General features: G+C 34.5%; 1 protein-coding gene and 1 long non-coding RNA gene across 2 annotated transcripts in view; one reads left to right on the top strand and one right to left on the bottom strand.

Moving 5' to 3' along the window:
- The window catches only part of LOC129234111 (otoferlin-like), a 407,264-nt gene that overhangs the window by 374,439 nt on the left and 6,886 nt on the right, over positions 1-25,939 (top strand). The window contains exons 38-41 of the mRNA XM_054868003.1: positions 3,126-3,268; positions 3,592-3,680; positions 12,779-12,877; positions 15,522-15,569. Of these exons, the coding sequence (XP_054723978.1) occupies positions 3,126-3,268; positions 3,592-3,680; positions 12,779-12,877; positions 15,522-15,569 (379 nt within the window). The remainder of the gene's footprint in view (positions 1-3,125; positions 3,269-3,591; positions 3,681-12,778; positions 12,878-15,521; positions 15,570-25,939) is intronic.
- LOC129234113 (uncharacterized) overlaps positions 1-25,939 on the bottom strand; it is a 98,455-nt gene that overhangs the window by 3,391 nt on the left and 69,125 nt on the right. The gene's annotated exons all lie outside the window — the stretch shown is intronic.

The raw sequence follows: 25,939 nt of genomic DNA on the forward strand, positions 1-25,939 counted from the left end.
AATTTCCCGTGTAGTGTAAAAAGAGCAATTTTTTGACTAAAAGTTTAAACTTAGATCTCTTTGGATTTTGTAAAATCCCAGCGCTTCAGCCATCTTTACATACAAATCAGCATCAGGCGTGATCTTTCCACTCTGACAGCAGTATATATTAATGAATTAAATTCTGAAAATTTCAGAAAAATATTTAAATCTTATAATAAAAGTAATACTAAATCTAACGTACATTTACTTATCAGAATTTTGCCTATTGTGTTCCGCAAAAGCTATTAAAAATGGAAGAAAGCGCAGACGATACTTAAAAGAAACAAAAACATGAAAACTAACAGACGATATTTTATTGTCGGAATAACCTTCATATTTTTGAGCAAACACGATTGCTTATTGTTCTCACTTGACTGTTTTGGACGTTCCTTTGATTTTTCCCACCGCCACCCTCCACCATCACCGTCGACGGGCTCCTCACGATGCTGCACCTCTAGCGAAAGCCGTCTCCAGGTTGCATCCATGTCCTACACACACGCGCATACTTACACAACTACACACACACACCCACATACACACACATACACCTACACACACAAACACATACACACACGCATACATACAGACACACACACATACACACACAAAAACATACACACACACATACACACAACTAGCCACACATTCATGCCTGCACACAGACAAAAACACATATGCCTACACATACATACAGATACCCCCCACACAGACACAAACACACATGCCTACACACACACACACCACCCGCACACAAACACATACCCCCACACACAAACACACACGCCTACATACACACACTCGTGATTGCGAAAAACATAATTTGAATTCAAGATGTCAAAATTCAAATTATTTTTTTTTCTTTTTTTCAATTTCTTCGTGATTGTTTATTACTTTTCATCATAAAAATATCGAAAAATATCGTCTGCTGCGAATTAGAAATTCGATTTATTTTAATTCGCAACTCCAACAAACTATAGGTGGCACTGTAGCCACCGTCTAATGGCGGATGAAAAAGGTAAAACAAACGCATGCCGTAGCGTAGAAAATGCTAATAAGCCAAGAAATTTTTGTTTGTATGCATTGATTTATTTATTTATTTATTTATTTATTTATTTTGCTTTATTCTTTTTAAATTAATTTTTTAAGTCTTATGGATATTCTGGTCCACGTAGAAAGAAATGAGAATTCAAGAGGCATACTAAACGTCAGAAATTAATGCAAATTACGTAAATCGAAGTTCTAAGCAACCATTTCCACGATGTTGAATTCGATATTTATCAATTCTTGATGGAACTACATTTTCAGTATGGCCATGAGACTGACAAGAATAACAGTTAATGCTACATAATTTAATTCTATGACATTACAATTGATTATCAAAAATAGAAGATGATACTTCTTTGCCTTGCTGGGCTAGCGCTTATTGTTTTGCATTTGTAGCTGAGTTATTTTTCTCAAATTGCCGAATCGGTTAATTTAAAATTTTTCTGTTTCGTATGTTTCTAATTTCTGAACTGTGATTTAATTCTGTCATGCTATGCAAATCATCAACAAAATTCTCACGGATATATAGTAGTAGTTTTCTTTTTAATTGATCAACCGTTATTTCTTTTAACTTATCGAATTCTGTAATCTTTCTACCATTTTTTCCACTCATGATAAAAAATATAAATGGTTTAACTGACGTGCGAAATCTCGCCAAGGGTTCTTTGCTCGCACAAATACTAAAACTATAACCCTAAACAAATTTTTGGTGAAGCTCTTCAGCTGAGAATAAAAGCAATAAAGTAAAGTTGGCATACCATTTTGGTGATGAAAATTCTCGGCTTTTGTTTTTGCTTCAAATTTCTTTTCGGTTAAACATTTTTCATTTCGTTCCACAATAATATATTCAAGAAAATATTTTGCATACTGTCCATTCCAACTAAATTCTACAGTAAAATAGGGTTAGTTTAATTATTTTTGAACTAGGCGGAAATGAAAGCTTGAATTCTTCTGCTAATATTATTAAATCCTTCTTTCGAGCTTAAGGAAAAAAACATATCAGCACAAATTCACACAAAACAATAAAAAATTTTGCCTGGTATAACGTTATCCTTTCAACAACAAAAAAAAAAAAGCTTCGAACAGACGAGCATATTTGTTTTTGATAGGAACGAAACAATTTCTGTTGCTGAAAGCAATCTAAGACACATCGAATGCGTCAATAAATACTCATAACAAACTGCCTATGTTTACCAACAGACACACGTGGAACACAATGTTTTACCCTTTTCTTTAATTTTGTAAATAACTGCAAGGTAGCGTATTCGAGTGCTGGAGTTGCGAATTTCAATTCCGTAACCAGAAAGCGTAGTCAATACTTAAAAAATGAATATAAGCCTCGTTTTAGAATATGAAATCAACTTATAAAGAATTATGGAGCGTTCTTATTTATATCTCAAACTTCGGGTAAAGTTGCAGCTTTTTAAGGGCTTTAACATGCTTCAAAAATCTACCAAATGTATAAATTTTTTTCGATGGTACTTGAAGATTTGCGATTTTCTTTAAAATTGGAATAAAAATCTTGGAATACATTTTTCTGGGTAAAAGGTACCTTATGTTCTAGTCTGCACCATTGACAACGTGTGTACAAAGTTTCATGATGATCAGTTGAGTAGTGAAGATGTTAAAACAAAACAAATAAACTCAATTTATAATATTAGTAAATAAGTAAGTATGTTGTATAGAGAGATATTTGAGCTTGGTTTTGGGCCCAGATCTGATAGTATGACTTCACATGAGTACGTGTCCCCAGGATGTCAGCTATTTTCGAAAGTATAAAACGACACTGTATTCCTCTTTCCTCTGGATAATTTGTTATAGCTTAATCACGAAAAGAAAGCGGATAACCTTGAAGCAAAAAACATCATTTGTATCATTTGTAATAGGTTTTTAGGTATTATTTTGGAATAGATCGGATTAGCGAGACAGTACCTCTTACTATTCGGTACTTTCTGGCAGATTCTACCTATTACGAGTGATACAAATGTTGTTTTCCTTCAAGGTCATCCGCCATCTATCCGTGGTCAACCTCAAATTGGGAATAATTGCTTTCCTTGTAGGTGATGGCCGTCCCGGAGAAGAACAAATGGCTTTATCCGTTCTTCACAGATGGCACGAGATCCCACGTGCCGAATACCGTTTAGTACCAGAACATGTCGAGACGAGACCTCTTTACCATCCGGACAAGCCCGGAATAGAACAGGCAAGTTCGAAAACTTAGAACGAAATGGCTAGTAATGTTAACCTTCAACTGAATAAAAATGTTGACTTTTCGACTCAAAAATTAGAAGGAAAGAAGGTTGTCACTTGTTGATTATGAAGACTGTCACTTTCAAGTTATTGGATGGACGCTTCCTTCAATTCTCGAGAAGAGTACTTATGTATCAGAATTGGAAATGCAAATGGCATAATACACGTTCACAAAATGTATTTACTAGACAAACACATAAGATATTTTTTATTGCCTCTTAGATTGATGTTTTTTCACAAAACCATATTTTTCTCAATTTTACTTTCAACTTTCAGGGCAAACTGGAAATGTGGGTGGATATGTTCGCCATGGATATGCCTCTTCCGAAACCTCCTACGGATATTTCACCCAGAAAACCTAAAAGGTAAATTGTTAGTTTCTCCTATCAGAGTTTATTTTCCCTATTGTCCCTATCGCCTGCTTCTTGTTGGCTATTAATTAAAAAGCAACCGTAGATTCAAAAGGTTTCTCCATTTTTATGCCTTTGAATTTTAATAAATAAAAAAATAAATCGCTTGCATGATACAGCAGACAGCACATGGTTTTAAGTAATTAAGTTAAGTTGATTTGTCCTCGACTACATTTGGGGGGGGGGGGGCTATCAACAATTGCTTGTTGTAGGTGTTGCTCCTCACTATCCCTGGGCACTGTCCACCGGAATCCGCTCCTCTTGACAGAGCATTTTTTAACATGGGGACTACTCGACATCAATGTCTCGTAGTGAAAAAAAAAAATCTGTCGCATAGAAGATGCAAAATCAGACCACTGGAGGACATTGGAAAATCCAACATTGGTTCATTCATTCTTGTAAACGGATTTCAAATCTTTGTAAAACCTTTTTCATCCTCCTGCGCTGCAGCCATTCTAAAAAAAAAAAGCGTTGAATCTTTTACTGCTGTCCCATCCCTTCAGTCGATCCCATCAAGGCAGCCCCATCGTCTTTTTTAAAACCGCTTGCCGAAAGACTTCCTTTTCTTCCCTTTATGGGTTATGTGGAAAGGCCTTACTCGTGGATCCTCTTAGGACTTTAACAGGATCGCTACTAATGACAGCAAAAGTATTTCCTATTTTCCGTTTGAAGATGCAAAGAGAGGTATTTTTCCCGAACGCAGTCGAAAGTGAAGAGTCGGGGTCGTTTCCTAGAATTCTTATCAGTAATTTTTGCTTTAGGTTAACCGAAGATAATAATCATACCACACCAGACACTTCCTTTTTTATGGCTTTCAAGAATTAATCGTTTAAGGAGTAATTATCTTATAAGGGGTAATAAGGATTGGTGAATAAAAGGGATTCACGAGTTGAAACTTGTAGGCAATGGCAATCGATTTACTTTTTTCTAGTTAGGAGACAACAGGACTGTAGAATGATGAAGCCATTAGTAACACGTTTTAGCCGTAGTTAAGATTTCTTTCCACGTTATAATGAAATTGAAATTCATTTTGATGATTCAAACAAAGGAATTTAAAGAGTAAGTTCAGTTCTTAAAAAAAAAAATTACTTACTTCTAAAACTTTTACTTTAATTATCCATAACCGCTTTTAATTTGTAAAAATGTTTTTGAGACTTTTGTTTTTTATCCTATCATATGTTTTAGAAAAAGTAACAAAACTGGCTTTATGCTGTACTATATAATTATTCTTCATTCCCATTTTAATATGGGACCCTCCAAACCACTTCTCTTGATAATAATTACCAAAGATTGTCTACAAATTGCGTTTTAAAATATAATTTGTAAAAGTTTCCAGGGGAGGGTCCCCCACCTCTTCTTTTAGCCAACATCGTTCAAGATCGGCCTAAATTTTGTTTTAAGCGCTTGAGTTACAAAATATTTCGGGGGGAGAACTCCTCGATCCCTAACATCATTGAAAGTATTCAAGAATTACGTTTTTTGAGCTTCAATTTTGAAAAATTGCTGGTCCTCTAAAAGTTACTCATGAATCATGGATTGCCTACATTCGCAATTTTAAGCCTACAATTTTTAAAAAAAATTTGGGAATGGACCTCAGAATCTCTTAACCTTACCAAAGATAGTCTGGAATGCATTAGCAAAATTTCGTGGGATGTGCCTTTTAATCTCTCATCCCCTTAACATCACCAAAAAGTATCTAAAAACAGCCGATTTAAGCTGCGTTTTCAAACAATTTCCGGGGGAGCGCTCCAAACCTCTTCTCACCTACCATTACCGAAGATAATTAGAATGCATCTTTAAGACTGCAAATTAGAAAAATTTATAGGTATGGGCCCTTGAATCTCTCCTTCACGTAACATCACAAAAAGATCGTCTTAAACTGCCTTTTTAGCACTACAATTGCAAAAAAAAAAAATCCGCCGGAAAACACCCGAACCCCTCTCTTCTTAACATAATTGGAAATAAAGTTTGCGTTTTCAAAGTTTAAATTTCGAAAAATCGGCGGGATCTCGGGGTTGCACCCGAGATTACGAAAGACAGTTAAAATACATTTCTAAGGTTACAAATCAGAAAAAATTTCCTGGGAGGGATGGGCCCTCAAATCTCTCCTCTCTCGAACATCATCAAAAAGATCGTCTAAAACTGTATTCTTAGAGCTACAATTTCGAATAATAGACAGGTGAACGCCACTGAACCTCTTCTCCCTAACATTACCAAAAATCGTCTAAAATACATTTTTAAGACTACATATTCGAAAATTTTCCGCGGAAGAAACCCCCGGACCCCCCTTTTACTTCGGAGTTAATAATATACTTATGGTTAGGTTCATATTCGTCTCAGAACAAACAGAACTGATTACAGGAATACCACTTTGAGGCGACGATATATGCACACGTTTATTAAGAAAAGAGGAAAATTATTTAGTTCAGTCATATTAGAAATTAAAATCGCAAAATGCGATGTAGTTCTGATTTTTTTAATATGTTGTTTCGGTCAGTTACAGTAGTAAAATCTAAGTTTGCAGTTTTCAAAAACCTGTGCTAGCTGCGTAATTCGCGAAAATCTGCGAAACTTTCGGACTTTTTTTATTTTTTCCTTCATAACTCCTTAACTATCCACAGTGTCATGCTATACGTAAAATCCCGTTTTAAAGCACATTAAATTTTGAACAATTTAAGCTCAAGTGGCGTTCTGTACGACCAATAGTTTAGGAGATATCGTACTTCAAAAATTGGCCATTTCTTGCGAAAAAAAAAAATTATGCTTTGATCACATTCCACGCCAAATATGGACATAAATTCCCACTCCAATTGAAAAAACTGGACATACTGTTACAGTACATTTAATTGGCTTTCAGTTAAGCTAAAAACGAAGTCTGTAGCTTTAATAGTTCTTTCACAATCGCAAAATAGACAAATAACTGGAAAATTCGATTTTTGAAGAAATGAGACAAAACACTTTCAAAGAGAATATGGAAAATCCTATTCTAAAAAAGGGGGAAAAGAATGATATAATAAGACTCTAATGTGTGTTTATATGAGCTATGTGTGATAGCAAAACAGGGTGGTTACAAATAAATTAAATAGGCCAATAGTTGACAGCCCTATGCAGGTGACGCAGGCATTCCTTCCCCTACTTATCTATGCCTTTCACATTGATGAATTTTCGGTCGTATTTCCTTTTTCGACTGGAAAGTTACCTACAGAGTTTGGTTCTGAATACATAACATTTTTGAACAAAAGACTTTCAGTAAAAAGCACTTCCCATTAGAATAAAAGAGATATGGATAAAAGAAAAAAACAGAATGATTTCAAAAGGGTGAAACTGTATTTACATGTTAGTTTTATCATTAAAACGTATCTTAAAAATTAAGTACACTTAATTTCTTGGTTTTTATGGTGTATTGATGAGTACGATCGTACTCCCGAACTGAAAAAAGAAGGTAATGACAGATCAATTTTTTTCCATTTCATCATTTTTCTTTTTTTTATTTTTGTCGATTAGAATGTTGTGGGCAGTCTTTTCAAGTAGTAGATTGCACAAAGCTGAGCAGCTAAGACCACCTCTGCAACAACAATATACTCCCATATATCCATCTTGCAGTAAAATGAGAGAAATCTGAAAAGGACGGGTAAGGCTGGATAGTTTGGTTCGTCATCAATCACTACATTTATCTCAAAATTTATGTTGGTCTTCGACCAACTCCGCTCTGAGGCATCCTTCTCTTCTGCCAAACATTTGTTTACTTATCGATACCTGCGATACGAATGGAATGAAGATACTCCTTTGGTTGAAGACTAAAAAAGACGGTTCACAGCTGCATTACATGCTGCTTTGAGGAACAGGTGGAACTGAATACTGTCGCAGGATATCGGGGGGATGCCTCATTTCCATACAGAACAACCAGCTCCATCTCTACAGCTTCGGCTGAAGCTTCGGGACTCACTTCAGGAAGGAATGTTATGGTGGCCTGGTCAACCTTATACCAGCTCGTTTAAAAACACTGTACAGTTTTGGTTTTCTTAGCCAGACATGGGAAGATGTGGTATCACATCCACTAACTGCGTGAAGAAAAAGTAATTCCATTTTTTCTCGGTTGAAGAAAAAATTGTAATGCTGAATACAAGTTAACTGGACCTAGTCACTTTTCTGGAAGGAAATATTTTGAGTGTTTAAGATAAAAACAGCAAAAAAAAAAAAAGTAGATCCATATTCTCTTCATCATCGATCACGGTCTGTTGAGATGTACTTCTTTCGATGGCGGTTCGGATAATGTTTCAATCAGTTTCTCTAGTTTTTTTTTTCTTCAATACCCTCAAGTCCAAACCTAGGGAGCAACTCGTCATTGAGGTGTCGTTTATAACACGATTTGAAAAAGCGTTTCCTCAGGAGCACACTGATGTTGAGATGTCAAATATAATCATATTGCGCTAGCGCGCAGTTTTTCTGATACATCCGGAGACAGTAAAAACGTCCCAGAGTCATTCCAGTTCTGCAATAAAGTTTATTATAGACATAATTCATCAAACTCACCGAAAAAGCACATAGCTGAATTGTTTAATTTGCTACAACTATAGCTTACTTCTGTCAGGATCTGCATTAGTTTCATTAGAACCTGTTCATTACACAAGTATACATTCAAACTAGGCAAAAATGTATTGATTCGCAAAAACCGTGAAGTTTCTTTCAGTGTGTATAAAGAACCCTTTGTATTTATTCCCCTTTTCAGATCTCTTGTAAAGACAGGTGAGCATTTTTTGTGTTTAAATCGAGGCCTGCTAAGTAAAGAAATGGAAGCATTTTGGTTAATGTTTATAGGTGCATCCCTATTTTCCATACTTTCTGCTTGAAGATTTTTCAATAAATATAAACATTCGATAATATCACGCTTAAAATGTGCAGGGGATACATTTTTCATTCTAGGTTTCCCGCTGAAGCTTTACGTTTGATATGATGGACCTGAACAGTTTCATTTGATTTTGCAAAAAGAATGAGTGAACTTTCATATTCATTTATTCTTTGTTTCTCTGCTCGTCCGTCTTCGCATAACTGAATCTCATTACAAATTCGTCAGAAAGTAAAATTATTCTCTATTCAAAATAATACTCGGTAGATAACTTTCCAGTCAAAAAATGAAATACGTCCGAAACTTCATCAATGTTAAAGGTATAGATCCGTAAGGGATAGAATGTTAGCGTTACTTGCATATTATTGACCTTTTTAAGTTTTTTTATAACCACCGTGTTTTGCCAGCACACAACTTATATAAAGACACATTCGAATCTTATTATATCATTCTTTTCCCTTTTTTTTGGGGCGGGGGGGGGGGGGAATAGGATCGTCTATATTGTCTTGAAAAATGTTTTGTCTCATTTCTCCAAAAATCGACTTTTCCGATTATTTGTCTGTTTTGCGATTGTGAAAGAACTATTAAAGCTACAGACTTCGTTTTTAGCTTAACTGAAAACAAATTAAATTTACTATAACAGTATATCCAGTTTTTTCAATTGGAGTGGAAGATTTATGTTCATATTTGGCGTGGAATGTGATCAAAGCATTTTTTTTTCCAAAAATGGCCAATTTTTGAAGTACGATGTCTCCTAAGCTATTGGTCGTACAGAACGTCACTTTAGCTTAAAGTGTTCAAAATTTTTTAATGTGCTTTCAAACGGGTATTCACATTTAGTATCAAAAGTTGGACAGTTTAGGAGTTATAAAGGAAAGACTAAAGAAAATTTCGCAGTATTTCGCGAATTACTCAGTGAGCACAGGTTTTTGAAAACTGAAAACTTAGGTTTACACTACCCTAACTGACCCAAACAACATATTAAAACATCAGAACTACATCGTGTTTTGCGATTTTAGCCGTCTTATTTGTATAAAATGACTGGACTAATTGGGAAGGTTACAGCCTTTATGTTAAGCTTGTCTCGCCTAGTGAAAATTCCTCAAAAAATGCTCTGCCTCTTGAACAGTAGCGTTCATGACACTTTCACACATACACACGCGTCTACATATACACACATACACTCGTGATTGCGAAAAGTATAATTTGAATTCAATACGTTAAAAATTCGAATTTTCTTTTCTTTCTTTGTCTTTTTAGATCAAATGTTCAGAGATCTTTCAGAGTTATATGCTAGGAGAGACTACAGAAAGCTGCACGTGTCACTAGCGTTCCAAAAATACTGAAATTCCGATAAAGTTTTAATAAAAATCCCCTAGATGGCGACAGCAGATTAAGAATTGAAAAACCCGTAAAATTGTTTTTCGAACGTCAAGTTTCCTATTTTATCTAGCACACCTGTTTTTATTATTTTTTTAACAAACTGAAAACTAATTACAACAATTGTAAGAAAAATTTTAAGTTGTTTGTTTAATCCAACGCTCCGTAGATTTTTCGCAGCTAAAATATTTTTGGGACGAAAATCATTACGAAACCTATTTTGATTCGCTTTTTTTCTTCCGCTTTTTTTTTTCTGAAATTTTGCAAAATGATAAATCATTAAATTTTGAACGCAATGAGGTAAAAAAAAAATAATCTAATGAAATAAAAGACGATTTCGAGTATCTACTCTTTTTTTTTCACTAACGTAAATTTAAAGTTGGTGAAAAGGAATTTGCAACTCCAGAGCTCGAACACGCTACCTTGCGGAGATTAACAATACTACCGAAAAGGGTGAAATATTCCGTTCCACGTGTTTTCTTTGGGATAAATTACAGGCTTCAGACAGTTTATGGTGTAATGTAATTTCACAAGAATAAAAAAGAAAGTTTAAGGGCGGAGTTAGACTTTTGTCTCTAGGGGGGCTAAGCCCCAAGGCCCTCATTTGGGGAATCAGGAAAAACTAATTATCTCCCCCCTCCCCGGATTTCATGAACATATTGAACATACATTTGTTTATGTATTTTGTTGCTTTCTTCCTATGATATGTATTGAGTATGTACCACTACCCCCTCCCATGGAAACCATTGAAAAGACAGACCTGCTAAGTCCCCAGCCAAAAAATAGCGCTTAAATTAAAAGATGAAACGAATGTGTGCGTGTGGCAAGTTTGGTATGACGATTAAAACCTGTGAACATTGCAACAGCTGCCGTTTCCCATTTTCCATCAAGATTTTTTTACAGAAAAAAAAAAGCTGGTAAACTTATCCAAAGTAAGAATTTGAATACGAAATTTTTTGTGAACTTTATTGCTTTAAAGGAAGGATATTTTAGTGACGTCAAAGGAAGAATGGAGAGCGTGCTAGATCTCTTGACGCTCCTTGGGAACGTTTCAAAATTGAAGTCTTAAAAACGCAGTTCTAATCTATCTTTGGTGGTGCTAAGAGGGGTCAGTGTGTGTAAGGGGAAGGGGATTCAGGAAAATTTCAAAATTTATGTTAGAAATCGTACTTTCAGGCACCTTTTGGTAATAGTAGGTGGGTTCCCTTGTAATTTTTTTTTTTTTTTTCAAAATTAAAGTCAATTTTCAAATCAGCTATCTTTGGTGATTTAAGGGAGCTGGGGCCTTCTCCTGAAATTTTTCCGCTATAGGAATAGATCTAAAAAACTTAACTTTAGGCTGTGGGCTATCATTGGGGAGACATTATGCTAGTTGGGATTTAGTGAGAGTTAGTTATGCAACGAAAAATGATTTGGCTGAATACCGAATATTGGGCAAAAATTAAACTCGAATATTCGACTATTCGGCTACTGAATAGTCGATATTTTTCATTTTTGTCGAAATGAAAAACAGATTGCATTTAAAGCAGTTTTGTATGGTTAATAGTTAAATGCGTATTATAAAAAATTAATAACAAGGACTTGGTGCAAATTTTCAAAAATTTGCTACTATTAGTTTAAAATTTAAAATTATCCGGCCATATTCTGTGCCAAAAAAGTGGCACAGAGAACAAAAAAGTGGCATCCGGCCAAAAAAGTGGAAGATATTTCCTTTGCAACAGTTTTGACAGATCAGAGTTCTATATTTATGCTTAAAAATAGCAATCATTTTCTATTATTCTCATTATTTCATAAAGCTTCTCAGTTGAATAAGAAAAAGAATTTAAACTGAAATGATTCAGCATGGAATTGCATCTCATAAACATCTATCCCTATACACATGTACCAAAATTTCTCTATTAGAAATTCTAAAATTATGTTTAGATAAATCTGCAGACAATATTGGTGCACGTGCAATGAAAAGCCCCCTTGGACAAAATTTGGAGTGCAATCTTTAACAATTAAAGACCAGGACACAATAAATAATGTAAAACAATAAACACAAAATTTTTGTCGAACCAGTCACAAAGTGAAACTTGGCATAAACCTCTGCTTAAAGTAAAATGAGAGAAGTCGACTATTATCCTTCTTTTAATCGTTATTAGAAAGAACAAAATGAACTTTAAATAAAAACATAAATGACGAATGAAGTGGTGAGAATCAATTCCCTAACATATATACATATATATATATATATATATATATATATATATCTTCGAGATGATTTTCCATACTGTTCGGGGACGGAGGTTTGGAAATTATAAATAGGTAGGCATCTGAAATCAATCACCTCCTCTTTGAACACTTTCTGGATCTGTTCTTGTTAATGAGATTAGATCAATGAAATGTTATTGTACAACTTTTAATTTTTATCCTCGAAAATTTCCCCTCTTGGCTCGGAAACCAACAAATTAGATTTTAGTGGCGCCATCTCCGTTTCAAGTATGAAAAAAGCAATATCTTTAGGCTTATGTAGCTCTTCTGAGATAGCATTTATTCCCTTATTCGCTACATACTTTACTTATTTTACACTAAGTAATTTTCATGGGAGTGTTATTCTTGAGCCATGAGCCTTTTTGCTTTTTGAAAGGAAGAAGTTTTTTCTTTTGAGGATTAGGTCGTATACAAGGAAATATGTTGTGATTCATACTGATGAAATTCGAAAAATAATCTTCGGGGGGGGGGGGGGCATGAGTGAGCTATAATTGTACCATACCTCGAATCGAATTAATTGTGCAAATTATGTTTTCAGACTTTTTTTTCTCACTTACCTTTCTTTTTTCATCAGTTACGAGCTTCGGGTTATCATCTGGAACACTGACGACGTGGTGCTAGAAGATGATGCCTTCTTTACGGGTGAGAAGATGTCGGACATCTACGTCAAAGGGTAAGAAATTCACTTGCGTACAAACAGCCTAGTTAGTTGACATTTTGGCCATGGTAAAAAATACGTCCCCCCCCCCCCCCCTCCGAGGTTCGAACGATCGCGAAACAAAGGTTACCGTAAATATTCGATTACACAGCGTGCAGATTTATTGAGCTATTGTACAGTGTTTATAGCACACCCATCTATCACGTCAGGTCTCTGTTGTCAGTTCTGGATTTGCTGTGGTCACGTAAAAGTAACTCGAACAACAGAATCTCCTGCGAAGTGTGAATTTCAGTCTTTATGCAATGCTCAATGAGTGCTAACCATGGGCACCCATTTTTGGGAGCAAGAGGGGGATCAAGCCTCCCTTAGAAATTAGAACTTTCTTGCTTTTAGTACTTTTTTCTTTGCAAAAATGTAAAAACATTTCTTCTTCAGCCATTAATGAACAAGTTATTAAAAATGCCAAATTTTAATAACTCTAATCTGTACTGAAATCGGTTTTCATTGGGAAAATATCCAGCTACACCACCGGGAAAGTATCTCAGCGCATCCCCCCTTCCCTTAAAATTTTGCACATGGGCGCCCATGATGCTAAGGAGTGCAATGCAGCAGAAATTCTTCGGTAAATGAATAATTAAAATGAGAAAACTTTCTCGAGTAACAGCGAAGTGTAGAAGTTTGTTCAGATGTTCACGATTCATACTGTCCAACCATCACAAACTGGACTTGGTTACATCCGATTTCCATTTATATGTTTACATGAAAATCTGGCTTTTGAGAAAGATTTTCAATTTTTGTCCTGGTCCCAGAGACCAGGTCAAAAGTTTCTCTGAGACTGGAGTAGAGAATTGGCTGTTAGGCCTGATGGCTCCTTTCTGAGACGAGGCTCGGTAAACTTGGTGCTACACTAAAACGGATGCCTCGGATAGAAAGGATATGGAAAAGTAGCTGGAAGATGTATCTAAATATCCTAAATAAAGCAATTCTTATTTTCAATGTGGTTTTCATTTCGCGACCAATCTCAACCCTTGAAAAAAAAAATAACTCTCGTGCATCTCAAAAGTGGAATTGTCTAGATCATAGGTAGTCTAGAAATTTTATCACAGAAACAAAACCTAATTACCCTCTTTGATGCCTCAAGTATTCTCTTCGCATGAGCCTTGGAGAGCAAAAGTGGTACAAGTTAGGGAAGAAACACTTACACACCACTTTTGCTCTAAAGGGCTCATATGTATGCTATAACTAATGGGGTCATTTTCAAAATTTTAAAATTATTTTTTTCTGAAAGAGCATGCTTAAAAACATAAGATCTGACCATTTTTTAAATAATTTGACAAAGTTTAATATTTAAAAAAAATACTTTATTTGGTGCGCTTTCATTGCTTAACGCTTTTGCCGATGGCATCACAAATGATGAAATGCCATTCAGTTTTGCTATTCACAGAACAAAATATTTAATTCGCATCTTTACTCACGTGTATTGGCAACGATAGGGTTGATAGCAAGCGTAGAGCGCAATTGTAATTCGCTGCTTGATTATCATAACGTGGAAACGTAGTAGAAAGATGCGCCAAATTGCATCATTTGTGACGTCATGAAGACCACGCCTTGTTTGAAAACTGGTCATTTTAAAAAAAATAATTTAAAAATGACTGTTGGGAAAATTGAAGTATTTTCTCGCTCCATGTTATTTTGATTCTTTTTTTTTCTTTTTTTTTCTTTTTTTTTTTTTTTTGAGCAATCACGATTGCTTATTGTTCTCATTTGACTGTTTTGATGTCCTATCTTTTTATTTTCCCACCGCCACCCTCCGCACCCTGTCACCGTCGACCGGCTCCTCACGATGCTGCTCCTATAGCGAAAGCCGTCTCCAGGTTGCATCCATGTCCTACACACACGCGCATACATACGCAGCTACACACTCACACGCACGCGCACACACATACACACAACTACCCACACATTCATGCCTGCACACTGACACAAACACATATGCCTACACACACATACACATACCCCCCACACACACATACACACATTCATATACACAACTACCCACACACTTATGCCAGCACACAGATAAACACACATGCCTACACACACATACCCCCACACACAAACACATACCCCCACACACAAACACACACGCCTACATACACACACTTGTGATTGCGAAAAACATAATTTGAATTCAAGATGTCAAAATTCAAATTAGTTTTTTTTTTTTTTTTTTTTGCTTATTCTATCAATTTCTGTGACAAAAAGTAGTACTTTTGACTGAAGGAAACAACGCCATCGCTTAAACTTCCATGAAAGTAAAATTACGTTGTTTTTAACAAAAGCAACGCTTCGCATTCATTATTTGTGCCGTTCAGAACAATAGTGGAGTAAGTGTTTCCCTGACTTACGCCACTTTTGCTCTCAACAGCTCTCAGCTTATCACAGCTCTCAACAGCGAACAGCAGCTTATTCTTCTGAACTGTCGACAAATTTAGTTGCGTTGTCATGTCACTAAAGAAAATAAATAAGTTAAATTAAAAAAAAAAAAAAAACAGTTCTGTGTAGCACAATTAAAGCAAAATCAAAAGACATTCTGGAATTTTACTGGAACAGTTATTGAACATTGTCTTTTTTAATCATAAATACTTTTAATCTACAGGTGGCTTAAGGGTCCAGAAGACACCCAATGTACGGATATCCATTACAGGTGAGTAATAGTAGATCGAAAAATAATTTGTCGTCACATATCCTGTTCTGTCTTTGTAATCATGTTTTCACCATTTTTCGGAATTATCGTAGTGCAGAGAGAATAAAACCCCCATGAGATAAATGTATCGTTATAAACGCAAACCATGTAAGCAGGGGCCCCGCGCTAAAAGATTTTTTTTTTTTTTTTTTTTAAGATAAACAAGAGAAAAAAACGTATGAAAATGGAAAAAAAAACCGTTTACATTTAATATTGTTACAAATCCTGTAAAAAGTAATAATTGTAGTAACGTAACCTGTAAATAGTTTCCCGTAATGAATATACAACCCCTTAACATATGGCTAAAGTATACAACCCCCTATTCTTTTTTTCTTATTTCATTCACTGATTTTATCAATGGAAGTGTAGTTGTAGAACGTTGTAGCATTTTCTGGAATATTTGAGAGATTTCTTTTCGGTGTATTTAAGCCGTTAGCGATGGATAAACAGTTTAGTTTCGATTGAGGATTTCGAACTGAGAGCATTTTTGCTCTGTTTATAGCGAGGCATTTCGCTGTGCTGTTTTCGTATTTGGAAGTAAATACGCGTGTAAACGTTGAGTTTACGGTGTTGTGTGATAATTGCTTAATTGCTGATGAATAATTTAGCAGTTGTTGAAGATCTTTCCTGTACATAGTGTAAATAAATTTCCTGTGTTTTTATCAAGAACTGTGACTTCATTTCAAGAAAGTGGAAGTCGCACCGAATCCGTTACAATATTTAAATGACGCTTAATCTGGCAGTGTGGAGCTTTTTAGCTAATTTTAAATTCAGTAAACGCATCAGGAGTTAGCAAAATATTTCCAAAACTACTTGTGTGAAATAAATTTCCGGAAAAAGTTTAACTAATAGTCCAATTGGTCATCTGAAATCAATGGCCATACCGACTATACCTTATCCCTATAACCCCATACTAACCGTCAGGAGAATGGGAACTATGTAATAAGTCATGTGGCTGGGGCCTCAAAGAACAAATTTGCAATGATTATTGTCTATTAGTTCGATGAGTAATAAAATTAAGGCCTCATCTCAGGTCCTAAAACTATCGCATGAGCAAATCGAAAAATGTCCCGAAGCACCCAAATTTTGGGAGCCCCAAAGCTGTTTTTTAAATTCAGTGTGTATATTTGTTTTATTTATTTTGGCAGAAAAAGTGCAAAGATTCAATAACGATGAAATTTTATGTCATATACAATTTACAACAATGTACTGTATCAATGAATATAATCTTGAATACCACTTGCTCCGAATATCATATGTACTCTTATTATTGTGCAATTTTGAAAGAAAAGTCTCAACATTTAGCATGAAATTTGGTTTTTAAAACCTCAATGTCAAAAAATTGTCAAGGGACGTCTCCAAACTCTACTCTTTCTTCTAACGTGATCGTTAGCAATTCTCCAAAGATTGCCTCAAACTATGCCTAAAGTTTTCAATTTCAAAACATTCTCAAGGGATTTTCCCAACGTGGGAGATTCCTCTCTCCAGAGGTAGCATCAAGTTGTGATTTTAAAACTCCAACTTCGATAAATTTCAGGGAAGCGGCCCCGAACCCCTTTCCTTACGATCACCACTGATAGCTTTAAATTTAGCTTTAAGACAATTCCACGGAACAGTTCTCAACTTTCCTTAAAATAGACTTAAATTGACGTCAGTTTCGAAAAACATACTTGAGTCTGCCATCTTCTTTTTCCACTGTCGTTATCAAGAGACTAAAATTGTGTTTTCACACTTCAATATTGAAAAAATTCCAGAGGATCATCCGATCCCCTAACGTTGTTGTTGTTTATTGCACTTAACAGAAGCCTTGACTAAATTTAGTTTCAGTGTTTTGTGCCACAGCGGCAACAATAGTTGAATATATTGGTAGAATAGTTTATTACAAAATTATGAATGTATCTTGTAGTCTTGTGGATTAAATATTACTTTATGTCATTAGTCATCCTCTGTAATGCATCAAGTTTACAGGTTATGAGGCCAGGATTAGCTTCTAATTAGTGAGTACTATAAAGCTGGAAGATAGATTTTTATTTTAAGTAATTATTTTGAGTTTAAATAGAGTTGAATATGGATAAGACAAGTGCGATAGTGCTTACAGGAAATAACTGGAACTTATGGAAGTTTCAAATGAAAATAATTTTAGAAAGTAAAGGGCTTTTTGAAGCTATTAATGGAGAGTTTCCAGTTGAAGTTGACACAGAGGATGAAAATGAATATTTAGAAAAATTAGCTGAATTTAGAAAGAAAGATTTGAAAGCTCAAGAAATAATTGTGAGTCGAGTAGAAGAAGGTCCGATGGCTCATATTATCACTTGCGAAAATGCAAATGCTATGTGAAATAAACTGTGTTCAGTTTATGAGCACAAGTCAGAAGTGAGCATTTATATGCTACAAAAGAAGTTTTTCAAATATAGTCATGATGGAAAGGATTTGTCTTTGTACATATCTGGACTTGAAGAAATTAGGACTAAATTAAAGCAATACAAGGAAAATATCTCCGATCAGTGGCGGATCCAGCCGACTGTTTTGGGAGGGGCCATCCGAAATTTTTGAACAAACTCCGCAGGGCTGAATTTAGTTCCATGCCGCCCCTAGACAAATTTGAAATCTGCCCCCCCCCCCCCCCTAAAAGAAGCAAAATATCCTTGACTCAAAAAAAAAAAAAAAAACGTAAGAAAGTGTTCCCGCCCCGATGAAATGATCACAGTGATCTCCCACAAAATTTTTTATTCGGCAAATTTTGCTGACGATTCGACAAATACCATGATTGAAAAACATTTGAATTTCATAAGATGTGTGAAAGTAATCATTATTAAATTACAAGAAAAAATTGTCACTGTGGAAAATGAAAGAATGCTAATATTTTACGTTCAAGAATAACAATTTAATTCAAAAAATGTGTAATATAATAGCAAATTTGCCGCCACTGAAAATTTTGCCACCCTATGCAACTGCCTACTCTGCCTATTGGGAAATTGAGCCCTGATAACTCCCCAGAAATTTTGTTAAATTAAGTTTTAAAAACTCAATTTTCGGGGTAACGAAATATTAGGTGAGGGGTGGATTTAGGAATCTCCTTCAAAAATGTTTCAAAGTTTAAATTTTCGAGTAATTTTTGAAAATTAAGAAACTAAAAACGCATTTTGTCTATTTTCGATGATGTACGGAGAAAGGTCAGGTTTCGGCCCCTGGATCCAAAATACTTTTTGAAAATAAAGCTTAGAAACCAAAATATTCTGTCATTATACATTGAGAAGTTAAAAGAGGAGGGGTGTTCTTCTAGCTCTTCAGCTGTCCAGCCTAAAAATGCACCTTTAGGTAATGTTTGCGTTACATTAAAGGGAAGTGTGAAGGTGCTTAGAATCCTTCCTTCCTGGAAATATTTTGCCTTTGAGGCTCTAAAAATTCGATTTTTAACTATATTTATACATATTTTAGAAAGGGATGGAAGATTCATGAGCTCCTCTGAAAAACCTCCTTTTAAAGCTATCATCACGATATAAACTAGGGAAGGAGGGGGTCCTATCAAAACTCGTTTTTAATTGAAGTCCAAAAAAGTTGCTTTTAAGCAAGTTAAGTGATAAGGGCTGGATAAGCTAGTTTCCGTTGACACTTTTTCCAAATAAAAGACTTAAAATGCAATTTTTTGCTACATATCAAGGTATTTGTGAAAGGGCATGGGAAAAGGGGGTTCTCCTCCTAGTTTCGAAATTAAAGCCATAAAAACGAAAATTTACGCTCTCTTTGGTCTTGTGAACAATAGGTCTACGGTATACTCTGAGAACCGCAGCATTTAGAGATCGTCCAAGTGTCTCTAGTTGGAATCAATAAAGGATGTAAAAGATGGAGACAAATTTTGGAAAAAAAGTTTTGTTTTGAGGATAGGGGTATAATTTCTCTCCCAATTAAGGCCTATACTTTTTTTTCTGTAAAATACATGTGTTAAATTTTGTTATCTTCTCATAATATTTTTTTTCTTTTTTTTTCTTAAAAAAATTCCTACAATCACAAGGCTTTGGGAGGGGCCATGGCCCCCATGGCCCCCCTCTAGATCCGCCCCTGTCTCCGATCATATGTTTATGACCAAAGTTCTTATGGGCTTGTCTCAGGAATATCAGCATTTCATCAGTGCTTGGGAGTCAGTACCAGTTGAAAACCAATCAATTAATGAACTGGTTAGTAGATTGTTGATTAAAGAAGAAAGAATGAAAAATATGTCCAGAAAAACAGAAACAGCATTAGCAAGCAAGAAAATGAACCAGCATACAAGGAAAAATGACAAGAATAGAAATATAACTTGTAATATTCGCAAGAAAGAACATTTTGCAAACCAATGTCCCTTAAAAGATGATTTTGATAAAAATTTATGCTTTGTATGTCATAAGCCAAACCATAAAGCAAAGGATTGTCATCAAAATAAAATGCATAAAGGAAAGGGAAAATACAATCGTGCTGCTTATACAACTATGGCTTTGTTCACTGAAGAAAAACTTCAAAACAGAGAATGGTACGCAGATTCGGGTGCTAGTGAGCATATGACTTGCAATAAAACGTGGCTCCAAAATTATACAGAATTGGCAAATGCAGTGAAAATTAAAATAGCTGATGGAAATACAATTTGATGCAGCAGGTCAAGGTGACATCAAAATTAAATATTTTAATGGTAGAAAATGGGAGTACGGAGATTTGAAAAATGTGTTATATGTTCCAGATTTAAAATGCAATTTGTTTTCCATAAGCTCAGTTACTGACAAGGTGTATATTTTTGAATTAGATAGAAATACATGCAAGGTAAAGAAAGAAAATGATGTCAAGATTTTTGGGAAAAGAGAGGGAAAACTTTATAAACTAATGTTTAAAGTGGAAGAAACTGCCTTTTTGGGAACATATTGTAGAAAAATAGAAAGTTTGAAAGTGTGGCATGAAAGGATGGCGCATCAAAATATTCATCAAGTAAGAAGAATTCTAAAAGAAAATGAAATAAAATTCCTTGATGAAGAAAAAATTTTCTGCGAATCATGTATTTTTGAAAAACAACACACCTTGCCATTTACAAGAAGTAAAAACATTGGTAAAGCTCCGGCTGAAGTCATCCATGCTGACGTATGCGGTCCAATGGAAGAACCATCTATTGGTGGATCTAGATATTTTTTACTACTTAAAGATAATTTTAGTCATTATAGCTCAGTTTATTTTTTAAAAAATAAATCTGAAGTAAAGAATAATATTAAAAAATTTGTACTACTTGCTGAAAATATTACAGGAAATAGAGTAAAAATTTTAAGAACAGATCAAGGGTTGGAAGCATTAAATGCAGATATAGCTTCATTTTTAGAAGAAAAAGGAATTAGACACCAGAAATCCTGTACATACACTCCACTACAAAATGGAAAAATGGAAAGAGAGAATAGAACAGTTGTAGAATTAGCTAGAAGTATGCTTTCTGCAAAAGATATGAAGAAAGAATTCTGGGCTGAAGCGGTAAATACTGCAACGTATGTTCTTAAAAATACAGGGACAAGTACTATGAAAGGGAAAACACCTAATGAATTATGGTTTAACAGGAAAACTGATTTGAACAAATTACAAGTGTTTGGAACAGATGTATTTGTTTTAATTCCTAAACAACATAGAAGAAAATGGGATGCAAAAAGTAAGAAAGGAATTTTTGTTGGCTATGAAGAAAATATAAAGGGATATAGAGTTTATTTTCCAAATACTGGTAAAGTAGAAATATCAAGAAATGTTATTTTTAAACCGAACTTTGAAACTGAAAAATTTTCAACTCTTAAAGGACCGAGCTCAAATAATGCAAATATTATATCAGAAAGAGTTGATGAAATATCTAAAAACACAAACACATTTGAAGAAAGAGAAACTTCATATGTAGATGTAACAAATGAATTTTCACATGAAGAAACAACCAATTTAAATGAAAATGAAACAAACGACAGTAACGAAGAAAATTTTGAAAATATAAACAGTGAAATTGTTGAAAAAAATGAAGGAGGAAGACCAAAACGCGATAGAAAACTGCCTGCCTGGTTAGAAGATTATGATCTTTCTGACACTTCTTTTCTTTGCGATGAAACAATTGAGTCATCATCTTCAGATTGGAATGAATCAATTAAAAATGAAATCAAAGCTCATATTTTGAATGGAACATGGGAAATTGTTGAGAAAGAAAATGATTTCAATGTAATTGATTCAAAAATTATTTTAAAGGAAAAACTAAATCCTGACGGAACTTCAGAAAGGAAGAAGCTCGCTTAGTGGCAAGAGGGTTTGCTCAACGACCAAATGAAGATTTTTTTGCTACCTTTGCGCCTGTTTCAAAACTAAGTTCAATTAGATTTCTGTTGGGGATTGCTGCTGAAGAAAATTTGAAGCTCTCACAACTAGACGTATCAACAGCATTTTTAAATGGAAAGTTGGAAGAGAAAGTTTACATGGAGAAACCTACATGTCTTGAAAAATTTCTTCAAGAAATACTTTTGGAAGAAACTAAAAATGAAACCAGTGGACTTTTCTTAAAAACTCAAAAAATGTTAAGTGACATAAAGAAAAACTCTAAAGAAAAAGTTTGCTTATTAAAGTAGGCATTATATGGACTTAAACAAGCTGGAAGACAATGGTTCAAAACAATTAATGCGAAGTTAATGGAACTTGGATTTTCATCATCCACAGCTGATCCATGCTTATACTCAATGAAGAAAGGGGGAGATAGAATTCTTTTAGCCGTGTATGTTGATGATATAATTATTGCGACTAATAACCATGAAGCTGTAAACGATCTAAAGAAAAGTTTAGTGGAAAGTTTTAGAAAATAAGAGATCTAGGAGACTTAAAATATTGCTTAGGAATGGAATTTGAACAATCTCATGATAAAATTGTAGTCAAACAACAAAAATACATCAAAGAAATTCTAGAAAAATTTCATATGAGTGACTGCAAAGCGGTTTCAAATCCGATTGATCCTGGTATTAAATTAGAAAAAGCACACTCTGAAGAAAAGAATAATATTCCATACCAAAATTTGATAGGTTCACTGACGTATCTTTCCGTTGCCACAAGGCCTGATATTTCTTATGCCGTAAGTTATTTAAGTCTGTTTAATACATGCTGCAACATGCAACATTGGAATACTGCTAAAAGAATTTTAAGGTATCTCCAAGGCACTAAAGACTATGGTCTAATCTATCTACTATATATTAAAATCTGTTCGCGTCCGTCTGTCTGTCTGTCTGTCTGAAGATCTATCTTCTCGAGAACCGCTGCGAATCGAGAGTCAAACGAGATACCGATCAATTCGAAATTTTCCAAAGAAAACAAGAGGACCAATCTCGTAATTGTGCGACTTTCATTAGCAGAGATATTAATTAAAACGTTAATTAACATAACCTTATTCAGGAATGTTTACTTCTTTCCCGTTGCCATTTTGCATATGCGTGAGCAAGTAAAATTCTAATAATTGTTTTTTTTTTTTTTTTTTTTTTTGGCTGCTGTCCAAATCTTAAAACAACGCTTCCATCTAGAATTTCATTTTAAATTAGTTTAAAATTGGTTGCCCTATTAGGACATGGCCTTTATTTTATCGTCTGTCCTTTTTTTATTTTTTACATTCAATGTTCTTAACTCTTTTCAGCATATGAAAGTTGTTTCTTTACCTATGTTTATTCGCAACTCCAGCGCTCGAATACGCTACCTTGCGGTGATTTACAAAACTGTCGGAAAAACTAAAACATTGCCGCATTGCGTTCCACGTAAGTCTGTTGACTTAAACATAGGCAGTGTGTTCTGAGTATTTATTAACGCAATCGATGTGTCTTGGATTGCTTTCAGCAACAGAAAGTGTTCGAGCTCCTCAAAATAATGTTAGTTTTCATTATTTCCCTCTAAAAAGTGATTTGATTGAGAAATGGTGAAAGCGCGTTAACACCAGAAAACTCTGGATTAACAAACTTGGATAACGTTATACCAGGTAAAAATTTTATTGTTTTGTGTGAATTTGTAAGAATATGGGTTTTTTTTAATCTTAAATTAATTTAACAAACCATATTTTACAGCAGCATTTAGTTGGAATAGACAGTATGCAAAATTTTTTCGTGAATATATTATCGTAGAACGAAATGAAAAATGTTTAACCGAGAAAGAATTTATTTTGTTGCTTTTATTCTCAGCTGAAAGGTTTCGCCAAATTTGTTTAGGGTTATAGTTTTAGTATTGTGCGAGCTAAGTATCCTTGGCGAGATTTCGCGTTTTTAGTTAAACCATTTTTAATTTTTATCATGAGTGGAATAAAATGGTAGTAAGATTACAGAATTCGATAAGTAAAAAGAAATAATGGTCAATCAACTGAAAAGAAAACTACCACCATATATCCGTGAGAACTTTGTTGATGATTTGCATAACATGACACAATTAAATCGTAACTCAGAAATTAGAAAAATCGAAACAGAAAAATTTTAAATTAACCGATTCGGGAATTCGAGAGAAATAACTCAGCTACAAATGCAAAACAATAAGCGCTAGCCAAGTAAAGCAAAAAAGTATCATCTTCTTTCGATAATAATTTGTAATGTCATATTGAATTTTCTAGCATTAATTGTTATTCTAGTCAGGCCACAATTATTATTTAGTTTTATCAAGAATTGATAAATATCGAATTCAACATCGTGGAAATAGCTGCTTAGAACTACGAACTACGTAGTTTGCGTATCTTTGACGTTTAATAATGCTTCTTGAATCCTCATTTCTTTCTACGTGGGCCAGAATATCCACAAGACTTTGAAAATTAATTTAAAAAGAATAAAGCGAAAAAACCATGCATACGAACAAAATTTACTAGACTTATTACCATTTTCTTCGTTACCACATGCGTTTGTTTTAGTATTTTCGTTCGCCATTAGTCAGTGACTGCAGTGCCCCCTATAGTTCGTTGGAGTTGCGAATTGATTGTAGTGTAAGTTTATCATTCACAGGCCTCATATTTTGGTACACTTAGGATGTGCGACTAATTATGTTTATTTTGTTCGACTTTTTTCCGTCACATGAATGAGTTTTCGAATTGTAACAAGTCTCTTTTTCTTTCCTGTTTCTATTTTTAAAATACAGTTTATATCGTTAAAAGAACATGTTACATTAAGATTGTTTGGATTTCTATGTGAAAAACAGAGTTGAACAAAAAAGATTGTTTTTAAGGATTTTAACTAAAGCTAAATTGGAATCTGATGACTTGGTGTTAAATTAATGCTTATTAGTAGTTATTTAGTCTTGGTGCTTTAGTTTCACGTAATCAACCAAAAAGTATCTCTCATTCTATGTAAAAAGTTGATTGTAATTGTGCATAAATAGTTCAGATATACGTAAAATACACGGCCATATACCGCTAATGGGCGGTAATTTACTGAATATAGTTCAGATATAGTCTATCAGATGTAATTCATTTTAACGTGAGCACAGATTATAGTTGATAATGCATATATTTTCATCTTTTGTGCTAACTGAAAATACTCATAACTTGTATCATTGATAACTATGATTAACGTTAAAGAGATTTTTGCCAAAAATATGCTCTACTGTTGTTTTGCAAACCTTGCATTACGCTTATTCATTTACTCCTTAGCGCTTTAGAAACTGATGTCAGAGTAATACAAAAACATCAATTGGACATCTCTTTCATTTTTAAGTAGCCCGTGCAACGCCGGGCACGCAGCTAGTATTTAAGAAAACTAAACGGAATATAACTGGATTTACTGATGCAGACTGTACTTCGTGTACATTAGATCGCCGTTCCTACACAGGATATTGTTTTATATACGCTGGAGCTGCAATAAGTTGGGAATCAAGAAAGCAGAAAATGGTTGCTTTATCAACAGCAGAAGCTGAATACATGGCATTGACTGAAGCTGCAAAAGAAGCTTCACATTTAAAACAACTTGCAAATGACTTGTGTATTCCTCATCTAAGCATTCAAATATTCAATGACAATCAAGCAGCTCAGAAGCTTGCATCAAACCCGATCATAGGTTCAAGATCAAAGCACATTTCTGTCAAAGAACATTTCATCCGAGATATTGTTGCCAAAAATGAAATTCAGATAGCTTATAAAAAATCTGAAGACATGCTGGCAGACCTATTAACTAAAGCTCTTAATGGTCATAGAATTAAAATATTGTGCCAAGGACTTGGACTAATAAGCTTATGTTCGTGAGGGGGAGTGTTGTTTATTGCACTTAACATAAGCCTTGACTAAATTTAGTTTCAGTGTTTTGTGCCACAGCGGCAACAATAATTGAATATATTGGTAGAATAGTTTATTACAAAATTAT

Source organism: Uloborus diversus, chromosome 1 (assembly GCF_026930045.1).
Source record: "Uloborus diversus isolate 005 chromosome 1, Udiv.v.3.1, whole genome shotgun sequence".
Taxonomy (NCBI): Eukaryota; Metazoa; Arthropoda; class Arachnida; order Araneae; family Uloboridae; genus Uloborus; species Uloborus diversus.